General features: G+C 43.1%; 1 protein-coding gene across 1 annotated transcript in view; it reads right to left on the bottom strand.

Annotated features, from left to right (window-relative positions):
* ANXA2 (annexin A2) overlaps positions 1-22,882 on the bottom strand; it is a 56,413-nt gene that overhangs the window by 6,534 nt on the left and 26,997 nt on the right. The window contains exons 4-8 of the mRNA XM_006831584.1: positions 13,036-13,130; positions 7,700-7,813; positions 3,195-3,285; positions 2,452-2,531; positions 687-746 (exon numbers count right to left, since the gene is read on the bottom strand). Of these exons, the coding sequence (XP_006831647.1) occupies positions 687-746; positions 2,452-2,531; positions 3,195-3,285; positions 7,700-7,813; positions 13,036-13,130 (440 nt within the window). The remainder of the gene's footprint in view (positions 1-686; positions 747-2,451; positions 2,532-3,194; positions 3,286-7,699; positions 7,814-13,035; positions 13,131-22,882) is intronic.

The following is a 22,882-nucleotide window of genomic DNA, read 5'->3' as shown; positions in this document are numbered from 1 at the left end:
AGTATAACTCATATTCTCAGACCGTGAAATATGCCCACACATGCTTTGACATTCCTTCCTCGCAGTGAAGCCTAGTTCCTCTCCCACTGACTGTGGGTAGACTTGGTGACTCTCTTCCAGCTACCAAATAGGATAAGGCAGAAATGACGGTATGTGACTACTAAGATTAGTTCATAAAAGCACTGTGGTTTCCGCCTTTATTTCTCTCCTGGATTACACACTCTGGAGGCAGCCGGCTGCCATGTTGTCACGAAACTCAGCAACGCCACAGAAAAGCACACGTGGTAAGAAGCTAAGGTCTCCTGCCAAGAGTCATGCATGTGGACCATCTATGGCAGCCTTGACCAACATCTTTACCATCTCACAGATGACTCTGACCCAGAATCCCACAGCCAAGACACTCCCAAATTCCTGACCCTCTGTAGCATAAAAGCACTGGACTGCCAACCACAAGGTCAGTGGTTCAAGCCCACCAGTGACTCTGCATGAGAAAGATGAGGCTTTTTGCTCCTGAAAAGATTTACAGCCTCGGAAATCCTATACAGGAACACTATCCATCAGTACCGACCCGATGGTACTCAACAACAACAAAGCTGGGGGTTAATGTGTTACACAGTAACACACAAGATGGCTTCGGTCCAGGCTATCCGGAGACTAAGTAGAAGACAGAATTTCAAACCACTTACCCGGGCATCTTGATCAATCAGCTCATAATCAATAACTGAACCATCTTCGGCTCTTCTACCCTACAAGCAAAAAATAAAATTAAGAACATAATCAAATTTATTTCTTTGTATAATTAAAACACCAGGACCTTAGTGGTGTAGCTGGTTATATGTTGGTCTGCTAACCCCTGGTCAGCTGTTCAAACCCACCAGCCACTCCTCAGGAGAAAGATGAGGCTTTCTGCTCCCGTAAAGATTGGCAGTCTCAGAAATCCTCTATGGAGTGTCTATGTGTCAGAACCAACTCAACAGCACACAACAACAACAAAATGGAAAATGGAAACCGCTATTTAACATACTGAAAAAACAACACTTCACTTTAGAAACTTAGGCATGACCAAGGAATGGTAACATAATGGACGTAGTGTCCTGGGGAGTTGGACATCAACACCATCGACCCCTCCTTCATCCAGTCCTGGGCTAAGACCTTACAGAATCCACTCCCACTCCAAATAAAGGTGCACAACATTTAGTCCCTTCCCTCAGAGAATTTGCAATCCAGATGGAGAAATATTCGTGGAACAAATGGTAGTACAATACAGTCATCTGTGGCACTAAGAAGAGATGAAATGCAAAACAAGGGAAAAATCAACTTTAAGGGAACGTTCAAAGATGAGGCAAATGAGGTAGAAAGACATCCTACACAAGAGACGTAGCACAGGCAGTGGCAGAACACTCTGGAAGGTTTTGGGCCACCCAGATGGAGCAGAAGGTGAGCCATGGAGAATGCTAAGGAAGAAGATTAGGTTAGAGAGGAGGGCTAGGGTCCAGATGATGCTCACAGATGACTGACGTGTGGATCTGAGGCAGCAGGGGAGTGGAATGGCGTGAGTGGATGGCAGTACCCAGGAAGGGAGTGAGCTGAAGAGCTGAGAGCTGGAGAGAATGGCGTGAGAGTTGTTACCCTAACGGAGCTGTGAGGGAGCCACTCAACAATCCTGCCCTTAAGGAGAAAACAAAACGTCTCTTCCCTCCCCTGGTCTGTAAGTGTCCCGCTACTATTTGGAAGGTTGGTAGTCCATGGAGAAAGCTGTGCAAAACTGCTCCCACCAAGATTACAGGGGCATTACTTTGTCAGATGAGGTCACCAGAAGTCAAAATCAACTCCGCGGCGCCTAATGACAACGTTGTGGTTTTCATTAAGTGCTGTGGAGTCAGTTCTGACTCACAGAGAGCCTCTTTAGGGTTTCCGAGGAGCAGGCTGTGGGCTTGAACTGCAGTCCAGTTCTTAACCACTGACACGTAGGCATGAGACTGCACAGTGAACAGAACTCAGAAGGGAAATGTCTTTCATCCATTCTCTGTGTGAACGCGAGCTGCCCAAAAAACCCCACCTGCCGGCAGCCACAGGACAGCATGGACACCTCCCCTAAGAAGTGAGGCAGGAGAGTGAAACAAGTCACTGTCTGCAGGTTCCTGTGTAGCCACAGAGAGAAGCCAAGAGCCTTCTCCACGCCATGGCGGAGAGCTGCCACCTAAATCCAGGTCAGGATCTGAGAGTTGCCTCCTCCTGGCCTGGCCTCCAAAGTCCATTTGTCCATGTGGTTTTGTAGGATAAGAAATCCTATTACCCAAAAAGGACAACTCTGCAGTATGGTGCAAATCCACAGTTGGAAATGCATCTCAATTCCCAACACAGGCACAGAGGATTTAGTGAACTCGTTCCCAAATATGAAATGAGGCCTTGAGAAGAAGCAAACACAAAGTAAGAAAGAGCAAGACCAACCTTGGCGAGGGCAACCATCAGTTTGCGGAAGTCACCAGATGTGTCCGAAACAATGTCCTTCTCCAGGTCAGTCTTGTACACTTGGAAAACAGCACATATGGTTTTATGCTCGCTGCCTGTGCACCCAACTACCTACCCACCCCAATGATGGCCCCCCTCACTAAGACTGAAAGTCTGGGTCAACAATGGATGAGATATATCCTTAACCCCAAAGGGAGGGTGGACTCTCTAGAAGGATTTTTGCCTTCGTGAAATGAGTCCATGTTATTACCAGTACAGAAGGACAGACAGAGCTGAGTCAATCCCTGGTTTCCAAACGTATTGACTATGAAGACTCATTTGAACATAAAATCTGGAGGGCTCTGCACACATTTCCACATGCATGTTAGTGTGCCTTTTTTGGGTACTGATTGAGACCGTATACAATGGCCAAAGGCGGTCCCCTGGACAGTTAAGATGGAGTTATTTCTGCAGCTAAGCACTCAGCTGCTAAGCAAAGGTTGACAGTTCAAACTCAACCATCAGCTCTGTGAGGAAAATACCTAACAGTCTGTTCCTGTATAAATCACAGCCTAGATACCCCTCTGGTCACATGGAGTCGCTAGGAGTCAGAACTGACTCCACAGCACCTAACAACAGAACATCATTCCTTAGGCATCCTCTCCTAACACTCGTCCAGGCTGCCATAGCAGAGCCACAGAAAGTGAGCCGAAAGGATTGATCCCAGAAATGGGGATACTCACTTTCTTTGTAGACTCTGTTAATTTCCTGCAGCTCCTGATTGGTCCTCGAGCAGATGATCTCAATGAGGGAGTCCTCATCGGTCCCCAGCCCCTGTGAGTTAAGCATAGCATGGCAGTCAGTGGAGACAAGTTCTCCTCACGATGACCCTACATCTCTGATCCCCGTCAAGTAAATGGCAAACATGGATAAGACCTGTTAGCCTGCCTCAATGCTACAGGAGGGGGCTTCCAAAAGTTCGTGGAGAAATTCTGTGATCTCGTCATTCCATGTTTACACAAACCTTTTGAAACCTCCTTGTATTCCTCAGTAGAAAGTAATGCTATTTTCTATGCCTTAAAAACAACAAAACACGTAGCCAGAATACAAAATGGTATCCATGGAAAGTTAGAGCTCAAAATGTTTTAAAAAAGTGAGTCAGAAGAGAGAGAAATGAAATTTACAACAATATTAACAGCAAGTGCCTTTTTTTTTTTTTAATCCTTTATTGTGCATTATGTGATAGTTCACATGGGAGGCCATCAGCTTCACATTAATCCCGTCACACATCGTTTCCTTGCCATGGTTACAATCCCCTCCCTGCATCATCGACCAACCAAAGGTAAAGCCCGTAAGCCTGCCCCCCTGTCGTCCGCATACCGCCCCTCTCCCTCTCCAGGTCCAGTCTCCAGCCGCTCCATCTCCCCATGCCATCATCTCTGCCTCCATCCCTGGCACCACTGCTTCACTGGATAGGTTTCTGTTCTTTGCTCTTCTCCTTCAATGGTCCCAGGGACCTCCACTCCTAGACTGTAAGGTTAATTACTCCCCCTCCCTTCTCCCCAAAACATCCACCTTTACATTTCCAGCCCTTACAATCAGTCCTGATAACAAGTATTTGCGATTGTATTGCAAGGGACTTATCTGCATTTCCTTTTATCAGCCCTGACTAGGCAGAATGTATACTACTCAGTGGAGATTCCACCTTGCTCCACGCCCTCTGAATCTCGGTTCCCTCTTGAAAGCTTGTAAGCCAGTCACTTCTTGCCTCTGTAACCCCCCCATTCTGGGTAGCCAATGTCCAAGTTGCCCATCCCTGTCCTCTCTGTGTGTGGTGAGGTGGGAATGATCCTCCCTGTGACGATTTGTTCACTCTTTTGAGCTATTGCTTCCATAGGTATATGTCAAGTTTCCTCTTCTTTCGTCTTCTGTTTGAGCTCTGATCATCCAGCCATTTTGGCCAAGTCAAGTGGGTATTATCTGCAAGTGTGGGTGTTCTTATGCATGTGCCCTCTCTTCTTATCAGCTGGATGCTTCACTCTTCACTCTAGTCCTCTGTGGCCATGTCGCTGTCTCTGGGTCTAAGAGTCCCCTGGACTTGACACACTGCTGGCCGACCAGATCTCCATCTGGGTTCACAGGAGTCTATTGAGTGTTGTAGGGCTTACCTCATAGCTAAAAGCAAGTGCCTTTAGCTGATGGGTTTCTAAGTGGAGGAGATTTTTTTTCTTCTTCCAATTTTCTATTTTCATATTGGAGGGACCAGTTACTGGAGAAGGATATCATGTGTAGAAGAAAAAGAAGGCCCCCAGCGAGATGGATTGGCACAGTGGTGACAGTGATGAGCTCAGGCCTAGCGACAACTGTGAGACTGTCCCAGGACCAGGCAGTGTTTCGTTCTGTTGTGCACAGGGTTGCTATGAGTCGGTGCCGACTCAATGACACCTAACTACTAACTATAATGATCGTGCAACTATTTTTTCTTTATTTTAGAAGATGAGAAGTGATTTTCTCCATTAGAGAATTCTTCTAATTTAAAACAAAGGAATATAAAAATTTTATGTTGTCATTTGCAGCCAGCATCGTTAGCTGAGAATAAGCCTTTTTATCAGGGAAAGGTATAGATAAACATAAAAATTTTAGCTTCAACTCCTTTGAAATGTAAAATTGAGTTAATGTTAAAATTTTCATTCTTACACTTTTGCGTGATTATTATGCACCCTTCAGGCATTTTAAGGAAGCAAAAGGAAATAATGCAATGCCAGATAAATGTAGACACCAACACTCTATTAAGGAATCCGAATTTAATGGGTGATGTATTCAAATTTAATATATACACTTTTGAGTGTGCTAGATAGCATGAAAGGACTGAATGAAACTTACATTTCAAAGCTAGTTTCATGATCAAAGTCAAGATTTAATAATCAGGATTCTCTAATTCTTGTCTTTCTGAATATGGAAATACCACTTTGAACTAAGCAGAATTACAACTGTTTAAAATGTAAATCAATTATAAGGTGTTAATGCAATAAGAAACTTACTTCTCCACAAGAAAAGTGTGTCAGCTATTAATTAAACTTATTAAGAGTTTATATGCTCCCTGAAATAATGGTTTGTGTAATATAAGCTAAGCCTGAGGTCAATAGTTAATTTTGAATTTTATTCTTAATCTAATCTGTGAGCTAATGTCTCTTCTTCTAGAGTCTTTAATCATGATTTGTAGATGTTCTGACAAAGCCAAACCTCCTTGTTAGCAAAAGGTCTATACAACATGCCATACAAATGTGATAAAATGACTATCAAATATCTTCGGAGGCGGGGAGCTGGGGGACAGCTCTTCAATCTCAAGGTTGATGGAAATACAGTCTAAAAATAGTTCATGCCTTGAAAGAAATGTTATATCTTGACATTATAGCAACGTAAGACAAGGTATAGCAGTGCACACATTTTCTTCCTTCCATCAAGGACTTGTTCAGTGCTGTCGAGTCGGTTCCGACTCACAGCAACCCTGAACAGCTTGCGGTTCAAACCAACTTTTCAGGCCAGTGCTTAGCCAACACCGCCACACCAGGATTCCATCAGGGACATACTGAGGCTAATATATGAGAATTCAAAGTGGTCTGATTACTATATTCAAAGGTGACTTTGGCAATTTCCAAAGCTTGGCCGATGCTACCCACAGACTACCCACCATTCCTAGCTCAAGAACTACCTCTGCTGTAACATAAGGTGCATACTGTATGTCACTGCTTTTGCCAGAAGTCAAAACAGGTTTGTTTGTTTTTTTAAACCATCACTCAGTTAATGTCACTCTGAGCTTTATGGATTCCAGAAGGCTACTTAACTGTGATAGCTAATGGAAAAGCTGGCACAAGGTCAAAGATTTAGCAGTAAAAGCACCTTTCACTGGGGCCAGCGACACATTCCAGCACTGACTGGCAGCTCCAACAGTTTCTTTCAAGTCATTAATACCTAGTAACAGATACTCATAAAATCACAGGAATCACAACTAAACAGGTTCTTGACGAAGATGAGATGAACTGATCTGAGGTGTTGATGGTTCCGAAGAAACCTCCGAGAGGGCAGCTCATCTATGGCCCTAAAGTTCTCAAGACTGTTTTCAGGAGTGTTATCTTCATCAAGGCAGATTATTAAGTGTTGTTGACAGTTTCGCATACTTAATCATACTAGGAGACACTGAGCAAAGCGTGGGCGAAGCTGAATAACGGAAGAAACAAAGAGCATCCACAACAAACCTTTCAGCTGCCCTGAACTATCAAGTTCGGGGCGCTGCAAACGCTCAGTGTATGAATGAAGCTGCCTCACTCTCAAGATACTCTCTGGGGAAAGGAGTGACAACTGGACTGTAACATTAGCTCTGGTGGCAGGTTTACAGCTTGGTCTCTTCATAATTCAGAACAATGGCATCCAAGGAAATGTACTCAGATTACAAGAACTAAAATCAGAAACACGGCTTTTCTCCAATAACTTTAAAGGCTTTACCATGTTGTGCCAGCAGAGGGCAGTATCAGATTATTCAAAAGGTTGCCAGGCACTCTACGGAAAGGCTTTATATACTTTGCAGAAATATGCCTCTATCTGCAATGCTATACTATGTGGTGTTTTAGATATGCACATAATTCAAGGAATTCCTAACCTGGAGTTTTGTATTATCTCATTTAACTTTGGATTCCACGTTCATTCGTAACTTTGCAAAAACATAAAAAATAATTATGGGCTCCCAATAACAGTACCATTGATTTAAGACCACCCCAATGATGGTTCTGCACTTGGATGTTCTGATTTTGCCCAAATTTGAACCAAATAAGACTGAGAGAAGGTCAGGAGAAGAAATGTCCACAAAACATGGGCAAGATTTGCAAGCTTCATTTAACAAAAACCCTGTTTTACTTTTGCCTTAACATTACAACATATCTTTTAAAAGGAGGAAACGCAATCAAGGAAGTAGTTTTCCAAATGGTATTCCGATTGCCCAGGTGCCAAGCAGTAGCAGCTGGTAACTGACTTCTCAGCATCATGAAATTTTTTTACAGCTTTTTTTTTTTAAGTAATTGAAATATTTTTGGTACAAATCCTGAAATTTAGAGCTTCAGTACATTAAAAAAAAAAAAAATGGTACCAAACGAGAGTTCCACAAAACTAAAAATCACCTAATTACACTCAGAAAGCTGTAATTCATGGATATTAAAGGCAGATTTGACAGAGATTCAATCTCACACGTGTTTACCTTCATGGAGGCTTTCAGCTCGGAAGCGTCATACTGAGCAGGTGTTTTCAGTAGGCCCAAAATCACTGTCTCCAGGTGGCCAGACAAGGCTGACTTCAGGGCTGATGCAAGTTCCTGTAGAAAAAGGCAGATAATCACATGGAAAACTTGGTCAGCCGCCAATATTCACTGTAAAATTGGTGCAGACAACAAAAAAGTAACAAGAGTCTGTTTATAAAGTTGGTTGTGATTCTTCCACCACGCTAAGGTCTTGGGTCAAACTATCCCTCGAGTGTATTCCCATCAGCAGAACTAAAGATGAGACTTCCTTTAACAAAACCACTTAAAACCCAAGCAGATGTTTCCTTCTCCCCCAAAGTGCACAGATCCTGAAAATGCCCAGGGGGTCTGAAGATCCTTATCTCAGCATGTTTGAAGGTCTTAATGCCGGGTGGAAGGCAGGGCCCTTCCTGGGTTCCCCAGTCCCTGCTAAGAAGGAGGTGGTTGGAATAGACGGCCTCTCGTTGGAGAAGCAGAGCCCTCGGGCCTTTGCATGGCCTTCTGTGAGATGTTTATCCTAGAATGGCTTTGGAATATTTTCAGAAGGAACCAATGGCCCTGAAATGGCCAGAAGGGGAGTACTGAAGTTGTGTTTGCAGAACACTTCATCTAAGACTGAGAATACTTCGATTTGTCCTAACCAAATTGGGGTGGTATTGATAGGAATGGTGGGGGAGTAAAGGCCCCCAATCAGACCCTTGACTTTGCCATAAGATTGTGAGTCAGAGTTCCAAGTAGACACCCTTACAAATACACAGATACCTCAATGTGGCTTTTAAAGATGCTTCCTGAGGGATTAAACTTCCAGAAGACACGGGCAACCCATAGTGATCACTGATGTCTCCTATTATAATTTTCTTCTTTCTTTTGGCTTTTTCCCCTTAACTTTCTCCCCTGTCTTCCAACAGCATCCCAAGGCATTTGCAACATTTAGTCCTTTAAGATACTTGCAGGCTATAAGAGGGAACTTGCAACTTGCCTCAGAGAGTGTCTTCTCGAATCATTCATAGATGTTAAGAATATTAGAAATGCCACTGATTTTAGAAATCATCTGGCCCAACCCTTTATCCACCTTCTTTAGATAATTTCTTAAGCTCCAGTAACACACAGCACTTACAATGGGATGTTAAAATTAACACCTCCCAAATATACCATCAATGTTCCAATTTGGAACTTTGAGGTTACCTAGTTCCAAACTTAGCCTACACGTGATACTGTCCTCTACCATTTTCATGCCCCTAACATTTGCTCAAACCTCAAATATCATGTGGACACCTACTGATTTCTTCTTAGGGAAGTAGAAGCTACAAACTCCTTGTTATTGTATGGCTCATAGCGACTCTGTATAGGGTTTCCAAGGAGCGACTAAGTGAGCTTGAACCATCGACCTTGCAGTTCAAACCAACTTTGCAATCTGGTGCATTAACCCACAGCGCCACACCAGGACACCTTCAAATTCCTGGTTCTCAGAGCTCTGTAGTTCACAAAAACTCCAGAGACATCTGATAACTAAACATAACCTATATGGAGGAACCTGACATCTGGCATCTGCTTGAACGTGAAAGAAGCATAAACCCACTACTCACTCCTCTCGGTCAGCCCCTCTGCACTTCTGTAAGCTGTGCCCTTTTCCCTAGACTCACCGCCTTACAACCCAGGCAGCACGTCCCATCCCTCTAAAGCTCCTCTACAATACAGAACTGTCTGCTTTATCTCACAAACAATTCATGTGAAATAATGCTTCCAACATTCCTTCACAAAGTATCTCAGGTGGGTTATGTACCTTTCTGTAAAAGGTGACAATGTTCCTTGACCCATAGCTGAGGGACATCAAGGATCAGAAAGACAGTCAGCTGACCTTGTCCCCAGCTAGTAGGTCACTGATGCCCTTCCAAGAGGAGTTGTGAGGGGGGGGGTTTGTTCTTCATCTATCTAATTTGAGATCAAGATCCAGGCTTCTATATTTGTGTATGCCTCCATAAACCCAAGGCCACACACCATAGCAGCCAGCCGAAGAAACAATTAGAGGTATATTGTCAAAGACGTAGGTTTTCTGCTCCAACTGGGACTTGGCTCTGCCAGCTCTCAGATCCTTTTGGGAAGCTTAAGAAATAAAACACTCCTCCTCTCAGTGCTTCAACATAGAAGTTTAATATAAATCTAGTTGGAAGAAGAATACTAATGGACATGGGATGAAAGAAGCCAGACATTTCCTCTTTATGTCCTTGCCAGCTGTTTAGTAAGGGGAGCTGTATCAGGGCTTGACCTACAACTACTAGGAGCCTGGTGGCCACGTCAGCCCCCAGGGCAGAAATATCTCAGGCAGGGCTGGAATGCTTTCAGCTCACCTCCACTGTCGTTATAAGTGAAAACTCCCAGTCAAATGGGAGCTACAGGAAGCCACGCTTGCTGCACCGTCCAAGAATAAATCAAAAGCTTTAAATAGCAAGCTGTTAAAAATATAGCAGCAAGTCCTTAAAAATGAAATTCCTAACACTGTAACAGAATAAAGGATGAACAAGCATTGGGCTGTTCCTTAACCATTAGTGCACAAGCAAGAGAGAAATACACAAAGTCTCTCTAAGTCATGGGGACTTGGCATGTTGAAGATGACCTGGTGGGTGGACCAATGAATGACCAACTAAGCCCATTTTTGAGTCAATGTTCGTAAAAATTCAAGAGCATTTTTTTTAAAATAAGAGGAGTGTGGGAAGACCAAAACTCAGTGGAGGTAAGTGTATTGAGATTAAATGAACCTTATCAAGGGCCAGCAGAAGTTATGACGGTAAAAGGAGTTGCTATGTGTAGACAGTTGAACAGTACCTGGTGCAAAGCGCCCAGTCAGTGAATGCTAACTGGAATGGGTTTTATAGTGCCCCACCCCCTCCAACAACAAAAAAGTTATGTCCTATCCTAAACCCCAGTACTGTGAAACTGTGGAACAGACAAGACTCGTGAGAAAAGGGTCTTTGAAGATGTAACTAAGGGTCTCAAGATGAATTCATCTTGGACTATCCAAAACCCCAAAAAACAAACCAAAAAAACAGACCCAATGCTGTCGAGTCAGCTCTGACTCACAACGACACTACAAGGAGATCCTGAGACTATAAATCTATGAAAGCAGATAACCTCGGCTTTCTCCCAAAGAACGGCTGGTAGGTTTGAACTTCCAACCTTGTGTTCAATGCCTAACCCACAGTGCCACCAGAGCTCCTTTGGGATTACCCACGCTGAGTGTCCTTTGAGTAGACACAAAGAAGAGAAGGCAACGTGAAGAGAAAGCGAGAGAGACACAAGCCATATCACCATAAGCCAAGGACCTCAGAGCTGCCGGAAGCTGTAAAAGGAATGCCACCCTGCCAACACCTGGATTTCAGACTTTTGGTCTCCAGAATGTGCTGGCGATGCTGTGGGTTGAACACTGGGCTGCTAATGGTAAGGCTGACAGTTCAAACCCACCAAACTGCTCCTCAGGAAACAGATGAGGCTATCTGCTCCTGTAAACATTTATAGTCTTGGAAACCCTAGGGGGAGCTACTCCGTCCTGTAACATCTCTATGAGTTGGAATTGACTCCACAGAAGTGGACTTGGTTGGTTTGGTCCCCAGAACTGTGGGAGAATACATTTCTTTAGTGATGTTGTTGTTAAGTGCCATCAAGTCAGTTCCAACCCTGTATAAGGTTTCTGAGGAGCGGCTGGTGAATTTGAACTACTGACCTTGTGGTTCAAACTGACCTTGCAGTCCAGTGCATTATTCCACACTGTCACATTAGCCCCCCAATTGTGGTAATTTGTCATAGCAGCCCTAAGAAATGACTACAGTTCCTGTCGGTGTCATTGTTGTCCCTGTTCCTTTCTAACTGTATTTTCCCAAGACTGCTCCCTCCCGGCACACTGGGGTAGAGAAAGGTGTTGTCTTTACATCTGAGCTCCCAAGCACTCTAGGGATCAGGTGTGTGTGCAAGGAACTGTTGCGAAGAGGCAAGAGGAACACTTAGATTCTAGAATCTTCCAGAAAGTGCTTGCTGGTGACACACTATCTTTTTAACACAAGCCAGTATTCATGAAAATAAAAGGCAATGGCTAATGAAATTAAATTTGACAAGGAATGTCCTTCCATCCCTAAAATCGCCTTTTTGTTCAATAAATAAAAAAGTGTGTGTTCCAATAAACTTTTATTTACAAAAAAAAAAAAAACGCACACTGATCAAATTTGGCCTAAGTAGCAGAGTTTGACAATTTCTGCTCTACAACAACCAACATTCAAATATATAATAACACTTGTCTATACAAGTGTGAAGTAGCTCTGGCAGCGTAGTGGTTACTAACCTCAAGGTTACCTCAGGCTGCTAACCTCAAGGTCAGTAGTTTGAAACTAACAACTGTTCTTCAGGAGAAAGATGAGGCTTTCTGTTTCTGTAAAGATTTACAGCCTCAGAAACCCTATAGTAGGTCACTATGAGTTGGAACCGACTCCATGGAACACTACCACCATACAAGTAGGTGTAGGATAAGCACTGTAGGATAAGCACTAGACTTCAAACCCAGCAGCTACTCTTCAGAAACCCTATACAGAGTGGCTATGAGTTGGAACCAACTCAATGGCACGTTATCAACTACATACAGCTTATAAAGATTGACTTCTTTAGCTTAGTGTAAATAAAGCAAAAAATCCTCTGGACCGATAAATAATGTCATGATAAATGAAGTTGTCAAAGTCTGTATTTTGCTTGGATCCACTATCAACACTCCTGGAAGCGGTAATCAAGAAATCAAACAAGTTGCATTAGGCAAATCTGCACAAGACCTCTTTAAAGTGTTCTAAGAGCAAAGATACCAGTTTCAGGACTAAGGTGTACCTGAACCAAACCATGGTATTTTCAATCACCTCATAAGCATGTGAAAGTTGGACAATGAATAAGGGAGACAGTAGAAGAATTGATGCATTTGAGTTACGGTGTTGGAGAACAATGTTAAAAGTACCATGGATTGATTGCCAGAACGAGCAAATCTGTATTGAAAGAAGTAGAGTCATAATGCTCCTTAGAAGCCAGGATGGCCAGACTTCTCTGATACTTTGTATCAGGAAGGACATCATGCTTGGAAAAGTAGAAGGTCAATGAAAAAGAAGAAGACCCCCAACAAGACGGATTGGCACAGTGGCTGCGGCAGTGGGCTCAAGCATAACCACTGTGAGGATGGCCCAGGACCGGGCAGTATTTCCTTGTGGTGTGCACAGGGTCGCTATAAGTCGGAACCAACTTGATGGTACCCAACAACAACATACAGCTTGTACCTTTTTGGTCCTTCTCTGGTAGGCGAAGGCAATATCCTGTCTCTGCTCATTGCTGCGGTTGGTCAAAATGTTGACGATGGTGACTTCATCCACACCTATGGAAAGAGATCATTTGTGAATAGTCATCTGACTGTTTGCTGGAGTGTTTTGGTTCTAAGTAATTTTTCAACCTGAAATGTCTATTCTGTTTTCCAAACTGAGAGATCAGAACATGAAGATTTGTTCTTTTTGTCAGTACCCTCTCCCCAATATGTACACCTTCTTTTCCACCTCCACCCCCAACAATCTCAAACTTCAATCCTAAAGGGAACTTTTACATATTTGTATTTAAAAAGAAAAACTATTTTATTCATAAATTGGTTTCTAGAATCAACAGTAGGAGGTGCATTTGTGGGGCCTTGGCAGTCAAATGGAACCAGAAAGATTTAGTAGGATTTTAAATGAAGGTCCCCAAATTGCCATTTAAGTGGGATTTAATAGACAGTAACTGTGGACTGAATTAATAGAGATAATTATTTATATTTATTGCAGGAATACTGCTCTATAAGCAGCTAGGTATAATTTCTATAATTATAGAACTGTCATGACAAATGAGTCAGATTTAATATGGCAGTTGTATTTTAATAGCATAATTGATTAACACAATCATACTTATTGAAGACTAAATTGTTTTGTAGGGAAAATAAACGTTCCACTGCTTTTAATCTTCAATAGGCAATTTTAATAATCAATTTTACAACTTTATTAAAAAAGAATAAGTGTTTTAATCTAAATTAAATCTAAATTGGGAGTTCTGAACTGCCACCAAAATATTCGAGTACCTATTTTAATTGGAACATGTGTATTTACAAAGATAAGCAATGCCTTCTGGCATCTGGAAGTCTCCAATTCTAAGTCAGAAATGTTCTTACCATGCCATTTAACTTAAGAAAGCACAGTGTTTTGAATTCAGAGTGGGAAAGGCCTCTGAAAGCACTGACTATGAACTTTGTCTAATAAGAAGAAGAGGCTTTGCCAACACTAGATATGTAATTCTTAGGTGCACGAGCAGAGCTGCTAAGCCTACAAGTTCACACACAAAATGTGAACAACCTTTCTCCACAGACTCCTTAAGGAAATCAGAAAGCTCTGAGGTAGAAGAAAGGAAGAGATTGACAGAGGATATGGTCTGAATTCTCAAATGTGTCAGAAAGATCAAAAAACATAGTTAGAACTTCTGGGTATAAAAATAAAACAGCATTCCAAAGTTAACTGCAGCTTCATTATAACTCGAGCTCTGATGTTTAAAGCAGCCCATGCAAACCAAGGAGCCCAACTCAGAGACTATTCTGAAGATGCTTATTTCAGCACTGTATATAATATTCAAAAACACAGGGAAAATACATCCAGTGAAAAGACAATGGTTAAATAAATGTCCCTTTGTACATATAATGGGATACTAATACTATGCGGCCATTCAAAATGATGGTCCCAAAGTATTTATTGACATGGAAAAATGTGAATTCACAATCTACTGTGTGTAAAACTTCAAGTTGGAAAGCAGTCTGCACAATATATAACCTTGTGTCTCTTAAGCTATGTCTATGCAAAGATACGCATAGACATCTTGGCCTGAATAATGTAAGAGCGATCATCTAAGTGGTGGGCTTGTGACTGTTGTTAAGTGCCATCGAGTTGGTTTCGACTTATAGAGGTCTGATAAAGGGTTTCTGAGGAGAGGCTTATGAGCTTGACCTGCCAACCTTGTGGTTCAAACCAACTTTGAGGTTGAGTGCTTATCCTATGGCCTCACATCAGGGCTCCGAGTTGTGTGATTATGTATCATTTAAATTTTTTATATTATCCATACAGGGTCATTATGAGTCAGAACTGACTTGATGGTGCTTGTTAACAACAACAGAGATATTGTGGGTTTAGTTCCAGACCACCACAATAAAGTGATTCACAAACATTTTTTGGGGGTGTCCCACTACATGTTAAAGGACTTCTGGTGTGGCTATGTGGATCAGCACTGGATTATGAACCACAAGGTCAGCAGTTCAAACCCACCAGCTGCTCCTCAGAAATAGGGTTGAGTCAGAACAGATGCAACAGCACTTAACAACAACTACATATAAAAGTGACGTTCACACTATTCTGTAGGCTATTGAATGTGCAATAGCATTATGAAAAAGTTTGATATCTTGTGAGAAGGATCGACGTGCAGTGGGCATATGCTGTTGGAGAAATGGTGCCAACAGACTTGCTGGATACAGTGTTGCCACAAATCTTCAATTTACAAAAACAAACAACCCATGCAATTATCTGGGAAGGACAAATGAGGTACGCCTGTACTTTCCAACAAGTTAGTCTTCGTTTACCAGGGCCTCCCTCATCCCACACAGGAAATCATTCTCTTGCTGCTGTTAGTACACCCTTGGGACACTGACAGAAATAATCCACTTCTAACACCCACGTAGTTTTCACTTCAACATGGGCAAATAGATTTCTCCACAGACTCCTTAAGACTATGCGACGACATTCATTGACTTGGTGAGTACATGCCAACCCATGTTGTTGTTGTTGTTGTTAAGTGCCGTTGAGTTGGTTCCGACCCATAGTGACCCTGTATAGGGTTTCCAAGGAGCGGCTGGTGAGCTTGAACTGCCAGCCTTACAGTTCAAACAGACCCTGCAGTGCAGTGCATTGAACCACAGCTCCACACCAGGACATGCCCACCTATACACACACGTTAGCCCCTTTTCTCTCTGTCTGTCTCAAAAATTCTGATTCTAACTTTGTACTAAGAGTCCTGGTGGTACAGCATCTAAGCGCTTGGATGCTAACCAAAAGGTTGGCAGTTTGAACCCACCCAGCAGTTCCAAGGAAGAAAGTCTTGGAGATCTACTCCCATAAAGGTTGTTGTTTGTTGTTAAGTGCCGTTGAGTCGGTTCCGACCCATAGCGACCCTGTACATGGGTTTCCGAGGCTGTAAATCTTTACGGGAGCAGAACACCTCATCTTTCTCCCGCGGAGCGGCTGGTAGTTTCAAACTGCTGACCTTAAGGTTCGCAGCCCAATTCGTAACCACTATGCTACTAGAGCTCTTTCCCATAAATGTTACAGCCTAGAAAACTTTACGGGACCGTTCTGCTTTGTTATATGAGTTCACTATGAGTTAGAATTGACTTAACATTTAACAACTTTATATTAGAAAAACTACTGTTTATATAGGTGTGTCTGCCTTCGACTTAAACTCTTGTTACCCACATCTAGAAATGCTGAAGAACCTCAACAAAACACTCGTATGTCCTCTAATCACAATTCTATTATTTACTGAAATCAATTCAGGAACCACCGACTTGAGCACATACCAGGACCCATAAAATATGAGTCTCTTCTGGGAACACATGTAAAGTTGATGTTTGCACTAGAATGTGATCCCTGGCCAACTTGTATTAGAATCCCAAGGGCACTTACTGAAAATACAGTCCCTCTGAGCTCTACCTCAGACCTACTCATTAAGACTCTCTAGGGCTTGGAATCCCGGAAAAACCACAACAATGTCCTTCATGATTACTTGAAACCTTGAAACGCATACCTATGGGCGGGTCATGCAAAGGTTATTAGAAACCTGCCTACATACTTTCAACAACTGCTTCTGTAAGGCAAGGAGTCTACTACAGTATGAGGGAGAGAAACACCTACCTTTGCCCAAACATCCCAGGTAAGAAACAACACCTAACAAGAGCTCATTCCACACGCTGCAGTGAGATCCCAGGCTCTTTGTCAATGAGAAACATTTTGCCTTTCCTTCCATAACAGCTGAGATGTTCAGCGTGTAGCCAGCAGAGTCAGAATTCAATCCAATTACTAGAAATCCCCATAAAGCGCTTGGGTGGTTAACCTGAACCTCACCTAGGCGGCAGCAACAACTGTAGTCAAAAGGAATCTAAATGTATTTTACCTAAATTATTTACCAAGCAAACAGGCTGCTGAGGTACGGCATCTAATGTGCTGAGACTCTTTACAAGTGAACAATCTGATTCATCCCACACATGCTAATGTCAGTAACTACAGAGAAATGATGCAGAGGCCATTTCTGTATGTGGAATGCCTCAGAGAAGCTCTCTTGTATCAGCTGTTTCTCCCAAGACCATTATCTGTATTTTCAAACCTAACTGGAGGGGACAAAACCGTAGGACCCAGGATCAATTGCCTAGTCTAAGCCACTTAAGGCATAAATGTGTTCCTTCCCATGTTGTAATGCCAGGGTGCACAGATCGATCTGTCAGTGGAATAAAACCGTCTTATCTTCAGAACACTGCTGCTTCCTCTCGACCCACCACAACAATGGGTGAGGCAGTTTGTTCCTGTGGAAAATAGCTCAAGACAGGTGGAAGCTGCAAGGGCCACCTGGTTAGTCACCATTTCTGCCCAGGATGTAGCTGAAAGCTGAGGAAGGAACACTCAGCTATATATGTCAGCGGTAATACACTAGAAAAGCTCCGAATCTAATGTAGTTCTTGCCAGCAGGTCCAGACAACCCGGGAGACAAGGCTCTCTAAATTTGTCCTTTCAGGCCATTCTATGGTCAGGGATGGAGTGACCCCTGGGTGGGGCAAAAGCATAGAGTAGAGAACAAACCTAAGTAATGCTTCCTTTGCCTTTCCTAATCCATTCTCTTCTGTTGAATGCAGAGAGCAATGTAAGCAAAGGCCTACGTTAGGGAAGAGTGATGGGGAGAAAAGGGGAGCTCGCAGACTGTAGGTGAGAGCACAGCAAATTCGCTTATACAGGCAAATTTTTCAATTTTTCTTTTAAATACAAATTGAAGTTAAAGTTTTCAAGATTGCTGAGGAACTGAGAAAATTTATTTGGCTCCTGGGTGGGATAATGGTTTGCGCTTGACTACTAACCTTGGCTTTGAACCACGGAAGAAAGGTCTGGCAATCTGTTTCCATAAAAGCTCTACTCTACACACGAGGGCTCCAGCAGTCAGAATCCTTTCAATGGCACTGGGTTTGGTCTGGGTTTATGGAAAGCAACTCCATGAAATTCTGAAGCATTTGCTCCTTGAATGAACAAAGACAGCTAGCTAGTCTAATTAGAAAGGCACAAAAACGTGTTTTTTTGTCAGGTAGGGCATCCGGAAAGCTCAGTCCCTGATCTAAATGCCCATCAGCCTGAAGCGAAGACTTTGCTAAGTAAATGAATGCCACACAGAGCCCAGGCGGCAAACCTTGGGGTCCCAGGTCCCTGTAACCTGCTGCAGTATTTTTTAAAGCACATAGAGACCATTTTCAGTCTAAAATGATGGCTGAGTCCAAACCACAAAAATCAGCCTCCTGGAGTTTGCTCCACCTCTCTGAGGGTGGAAATCCCAAGTCAGCTCCCCGCCTGGCATTCCATGGAAAATGTGTGTCTTTGTTGTCCATGGCAAAGAACCAACGGATCCTTCTGAACAGGATGCTGACTCACATCTGCCGAGACACCCTAACTGCACAAAGAATGGATTTCATTAGTGTGCATGAGCGGTTCAGGAGGCCCTGTGGGTGGAGACTAACTTGTTGGAAATAAAGGAAAACTGCCCAGATCCTCTCCTTAGCTAGCTCATGGGAAAACCCATGACTGTGCTTAGATTAATTACTGAGCATATCAGAACAAACCTCAGAAGAAAATCATCTGTACAAGTAGGTCACAGGCATACCACCAAGAGAGGAGAGGACCACAGATGTATGGGTATGCCAATATGAATGTAGTTTAGTTTACTGGCCACCCTCTGCTGAGCACCAGCCGTGTGCCAAGAGTCCCTGGGTGGTACAAAGGGTCAAGCACTCAGCTACTAACTGACAGGCTAGAGGAGGTGCTTTGAAAAAATTCCCTGGTGGATTTACGTTTGAAAAACAAGCCTCAATTGCAGCCCTAACGAGCACAGTTCTACTTGGGCATTCCACGAGTCAGAGTCAACTTTGACTACAACTGTTTTTAAATTTTATCCAACAAAAACTAAACCCAGTGCCATCCACTTGATTCCAACTCAGAGCAACCTAACAGAGCAAAGGAGAACTGCTTTATGAGGTTTCTGAGTCTGGAAGTCTTTCCAAGAGCAGCCAGCTCTCAGGCAGAGCACCTGGTGGGTTGGAACCTGTGGTCGGCAGTGCAACACTTAACCCACAGCATCACCAGGACACTTAGTTTTATCTATTGTTCCAGTTCCAACTCATAGCAACCCTGTATAGGGTTTCCGAGGAGCGGCTGATGAGTTAGAACCTGCAACCTTGAGATGTATATCGACCTTGCAATCCAGTAGTTCTATCCTACAATGCCACACCAGGACTCCTGAGTTCTAGCTAGGCGGGATCAAATTGACAACTGCAACTCCAAAGGTTAGAAGAGAAGCTTGCGGGGCTGGAGGGGACAGTGAGTTTAAGATACTGGTGGTGGAATCCTTGATATCCTTTTCTAGAGTATTCCACCACCCTTCTCTTATCTCACCGTCCCTTAAGCTTCTCATCTAAGCTGCAAGTGGCTGTTGTCACTATGATCCCACAACAATAGATGATTCTCTAAAAATAGCACACTGATCAAAGCAGACAAATGCATTCTATTTGGGGTTTATGAAATACGGAAAATGCTCACATAAAGAGGAGGATGGGGAACGTTTTTGTCATCGGCAGACACGAATTTACTAGTCCAGTCATGTGATAAACTCTGCCAGCTGTCTGAGTGTGAGGGGATAAAAAAACCCAACCCCACATAGAGCAAAGAGGAGATTGGGGTACCTCTCCCAGCTCTGTCATAGCCAGGGGACACGGGCCCAACTCAGGGAAAAGCTAGTTTCACTAAATGCCAAGGAAGACGGTCTAGCCCAGAAAATACATTTCTTCTGTTGCCATTTTGCTTTGATCTCACCTCAGGTGGGTCCCTCAAAAAGGATTTAAGTGTAATCTAGGTGGGTAATCCCATTAGATACTTGAATAACCTGGAACCTTGTCTGCCTTCCATGCATAAAATTCTATTTCTGAAATATTCTCTAAGACCTGCAGGAAAGCACAAAGTAGGTCACCACCCAAGATTCAAATAAAATAAAATTATATACAAAGGAATAAGCATAGGGTATAAGAACCATTTGGGACCCTGCTTCCCCATCAGCCTCATGAAACAGAAAATAAGCAACCTGAACATAATCAAGAGAAGCCAATATGCCCACCCTCAACTCAATCGATAATGGAGAAATTACTATTCACCATCTTAGCACTGAGGACATCAGGCTAGAGTGCCTGGGGGGCACAAATGGTTAAGTGCTGAACTACTAACCAAAAGGTTGGCAGTTCAAACCCACTCAGAGGCACCTCAAATGAATACCCTGGTGATCTGCTTCCATAAAGGCTGTTGTTGGTGTCATTAGGTGCCATCAGTCTGCATCAACTCCTAGTGACCCTACACACAACAGAACAAAGCACTCCCCGGTTCTGCGCTAACCTCACAACCGTTGCTTGAACCCACTGCTGTTGCCACTGTGCCAGTCCATCTGGTGGGAGATCTTCCTCTTTTTTTCTGTCCTTCCACTTTACCAAGCATGGTGCCCTTCTCTGGGGACTGGTCTCTCCTGATAACATGTCCAAAGTATGAGAAATGAAGTCTGGCCATCCTAGCTTCCAAGGAGCACTCTGGCTGTACTTCTTCCAAAAAGATTGGTTTGTTCTTTTGGCAGTCCATGATACTTTCAATATTCTCCAATACCATAACTCAAATATATCAATTCTTCTACGGTCTTCCTTATTCACTGTCTAACTTTCATATATATATATATATATACAGTTATTGAAAATACCATGGTTTGGGTCAGGTGCACCTTAGTCCTCAAACTGACATCTCTGCTCTTGAACACTTTACAGAAGTCTTGTGCAGCAGATTTGCCTAATGTAATATGTCATTTGATTTCTTCACTGCTTCTTCCATGAGTTTTGATGGTGGATCCAAGCAAAATGAAGTCTTTGACGACTTCAATCATTTCTCCATAAAAGCATAGCCTTGAAACCCCGACGGAGCAGTTCCACTCTACATACTGGTACTTGGATTTCTACTCTAGTTCTACTGTTTCTAGGTCACACTGGTACTTGGATTTCAAGGAAAAGAAGTAACTATTTTTATAAAAAGGAAAAAACAGAGAAGAGGCAGGCAAATAAAACTGATTACTGTCATTAAAAGGCACTAGAGACTTCTTTACCCGATTTTCTGGGCTACCTGGCTTGAGTTGGGCATTTACACAGCCACTGGTGGTGGGTAGTGGTTATGTGCTGTCGAGTCGGTTCTGACCCATAGCGACCCTGTTTAGGTCTGTATAAGGTTATGAATCGGGCTGCGAACCGCAAAGTCAGCAGTTTGAAACTACCAGCTGTTCCATGGGAGAAAGATGAGGCTTTCTGCTCCCGTAAAGATTTACAGCCTCGGAAACCCTGTACAGAGTCGCTATGAGTTGGAACCAACTCCATGGCACATAACAACAACAACATCTTTACAGGAGCAAAAAGCCTCATCTTCTTCCTGCAGAGGGACTGATAGATTTGAACTGCTGACTTTGTGGTTAGCAGCCCAGCTCATAATCCAGTAAGATACCAGGACTCCTTGCCCAACCACACAGACAAGTACAATGATGAAGAAAGTCTGTGTTTGCAGGGTTAAGGAGGTCATGATTCCGTTCTGGCCTCTGTGCCTAGCACTGCCATAAAGTGAGGACTCAGGCTAGTGTTAATCTGAACAGAGGGGCTAGGCTTCAGTAACCAAAAGCCATCTAATCCTTTCTAAAAGCATGAGGGTGAGAAGGCCCCGGGCTGCATGAGTTTGTCACAAAGCCCCGACTCACAGACATGCTCTTTCACACTTAGGACTTCCCCTGGGCCTGGTTCCTCTCCTCCTATCCCTACAGGAAGACTGGACATTCACAGGGAAGAGATCACCTCTCTGTCTGCCTCCTGACACCTCAAGAAACAGCTCCCTGACTGCTGTGATCCAGTGAATACACCTGCAGGTGGAACCAAAAATACACTGGCTTGCTTTTCAGTGGCATGGAAAGCTAGTGTCTTAGCCAGGCTGGGTATCTGGAGCGGCTCCATTTGTAAAGTCAAGGGGGGGGGAAACAAGTGCAGAAACTTGCTGCAGTTACACTCTTCTATACTTGTGCTTTTTTTGACAAAAATGATCCGCTCTTTGCATCCCTTCCGGAGAACACAAATACTGCTCAAATCAAAACTGGCAATAATAATAGGGCAAGTCATTACCCTCCCTTCCACAGAGAAACCAAAGCTGTACCCGTTTATTGGCACTTACACTAACTCTGGGGTGTGCTGCTGCCAATCACAACCTATTTTATATAGTCTAGATTCATCCTTTTCTAATTTAGCTGACTTTCCTTTCTAGTTATTTAGACCCATATGGTAAACCATTCACAGCTGTGTTGTACATGCCACAGTATATATTTAACCCAAGGCCAATCTAGACCAAGAGACTCCTACAGATTGAAGTCTCACAAGCCTCTTGTTAATTAAGTGATAATACTACTTTTGCATGGCTTTGCTCGGTTTTTAACTAGACACCAATTAAGGTAAGTAATTGCATAGTATACCTCAAACCAGAGTAGACACAAAACAAGCATGCATTGATTTCAGTAACATATTCAAGAAATAGTAAGGTTCCTTCAAGTTAGAATTACAATACAAAGCACACTGGCTATATGGATTGAGCGAAAATTTTGTATCTAAAGTCCTTGGGGGAAGGTAGATTCTGAAACTGTCCTTTGCTGCCTCATTACCATGTGTCCAGACATGTGCACTAACTCACCTGCATTCGCCTGTCTTCTTTTAAC

This window comes from Chrysochloris asiatica, unplaced genomic scaffold, assembly GCF_000296735.1.
Source record: "Chrysochloris asiatica unplaced genomic scaffold, ChrAsi1.0 scaffold00004, whole genome shotgun sequence".
NCBI classification, from domain to species: domain Eukaryota; kingdom Metazoa; phylum Chordata; class Mammalia; order Afrosoricida; family Chrysochloridae; genus Chrysochloris; species Chrysochloris asiatica.
The sequence above is the reverse complement of the archived record's forward strand: the minus strand, read 5'-3'. Positions and strand labels throughout refer to the sequence as shown.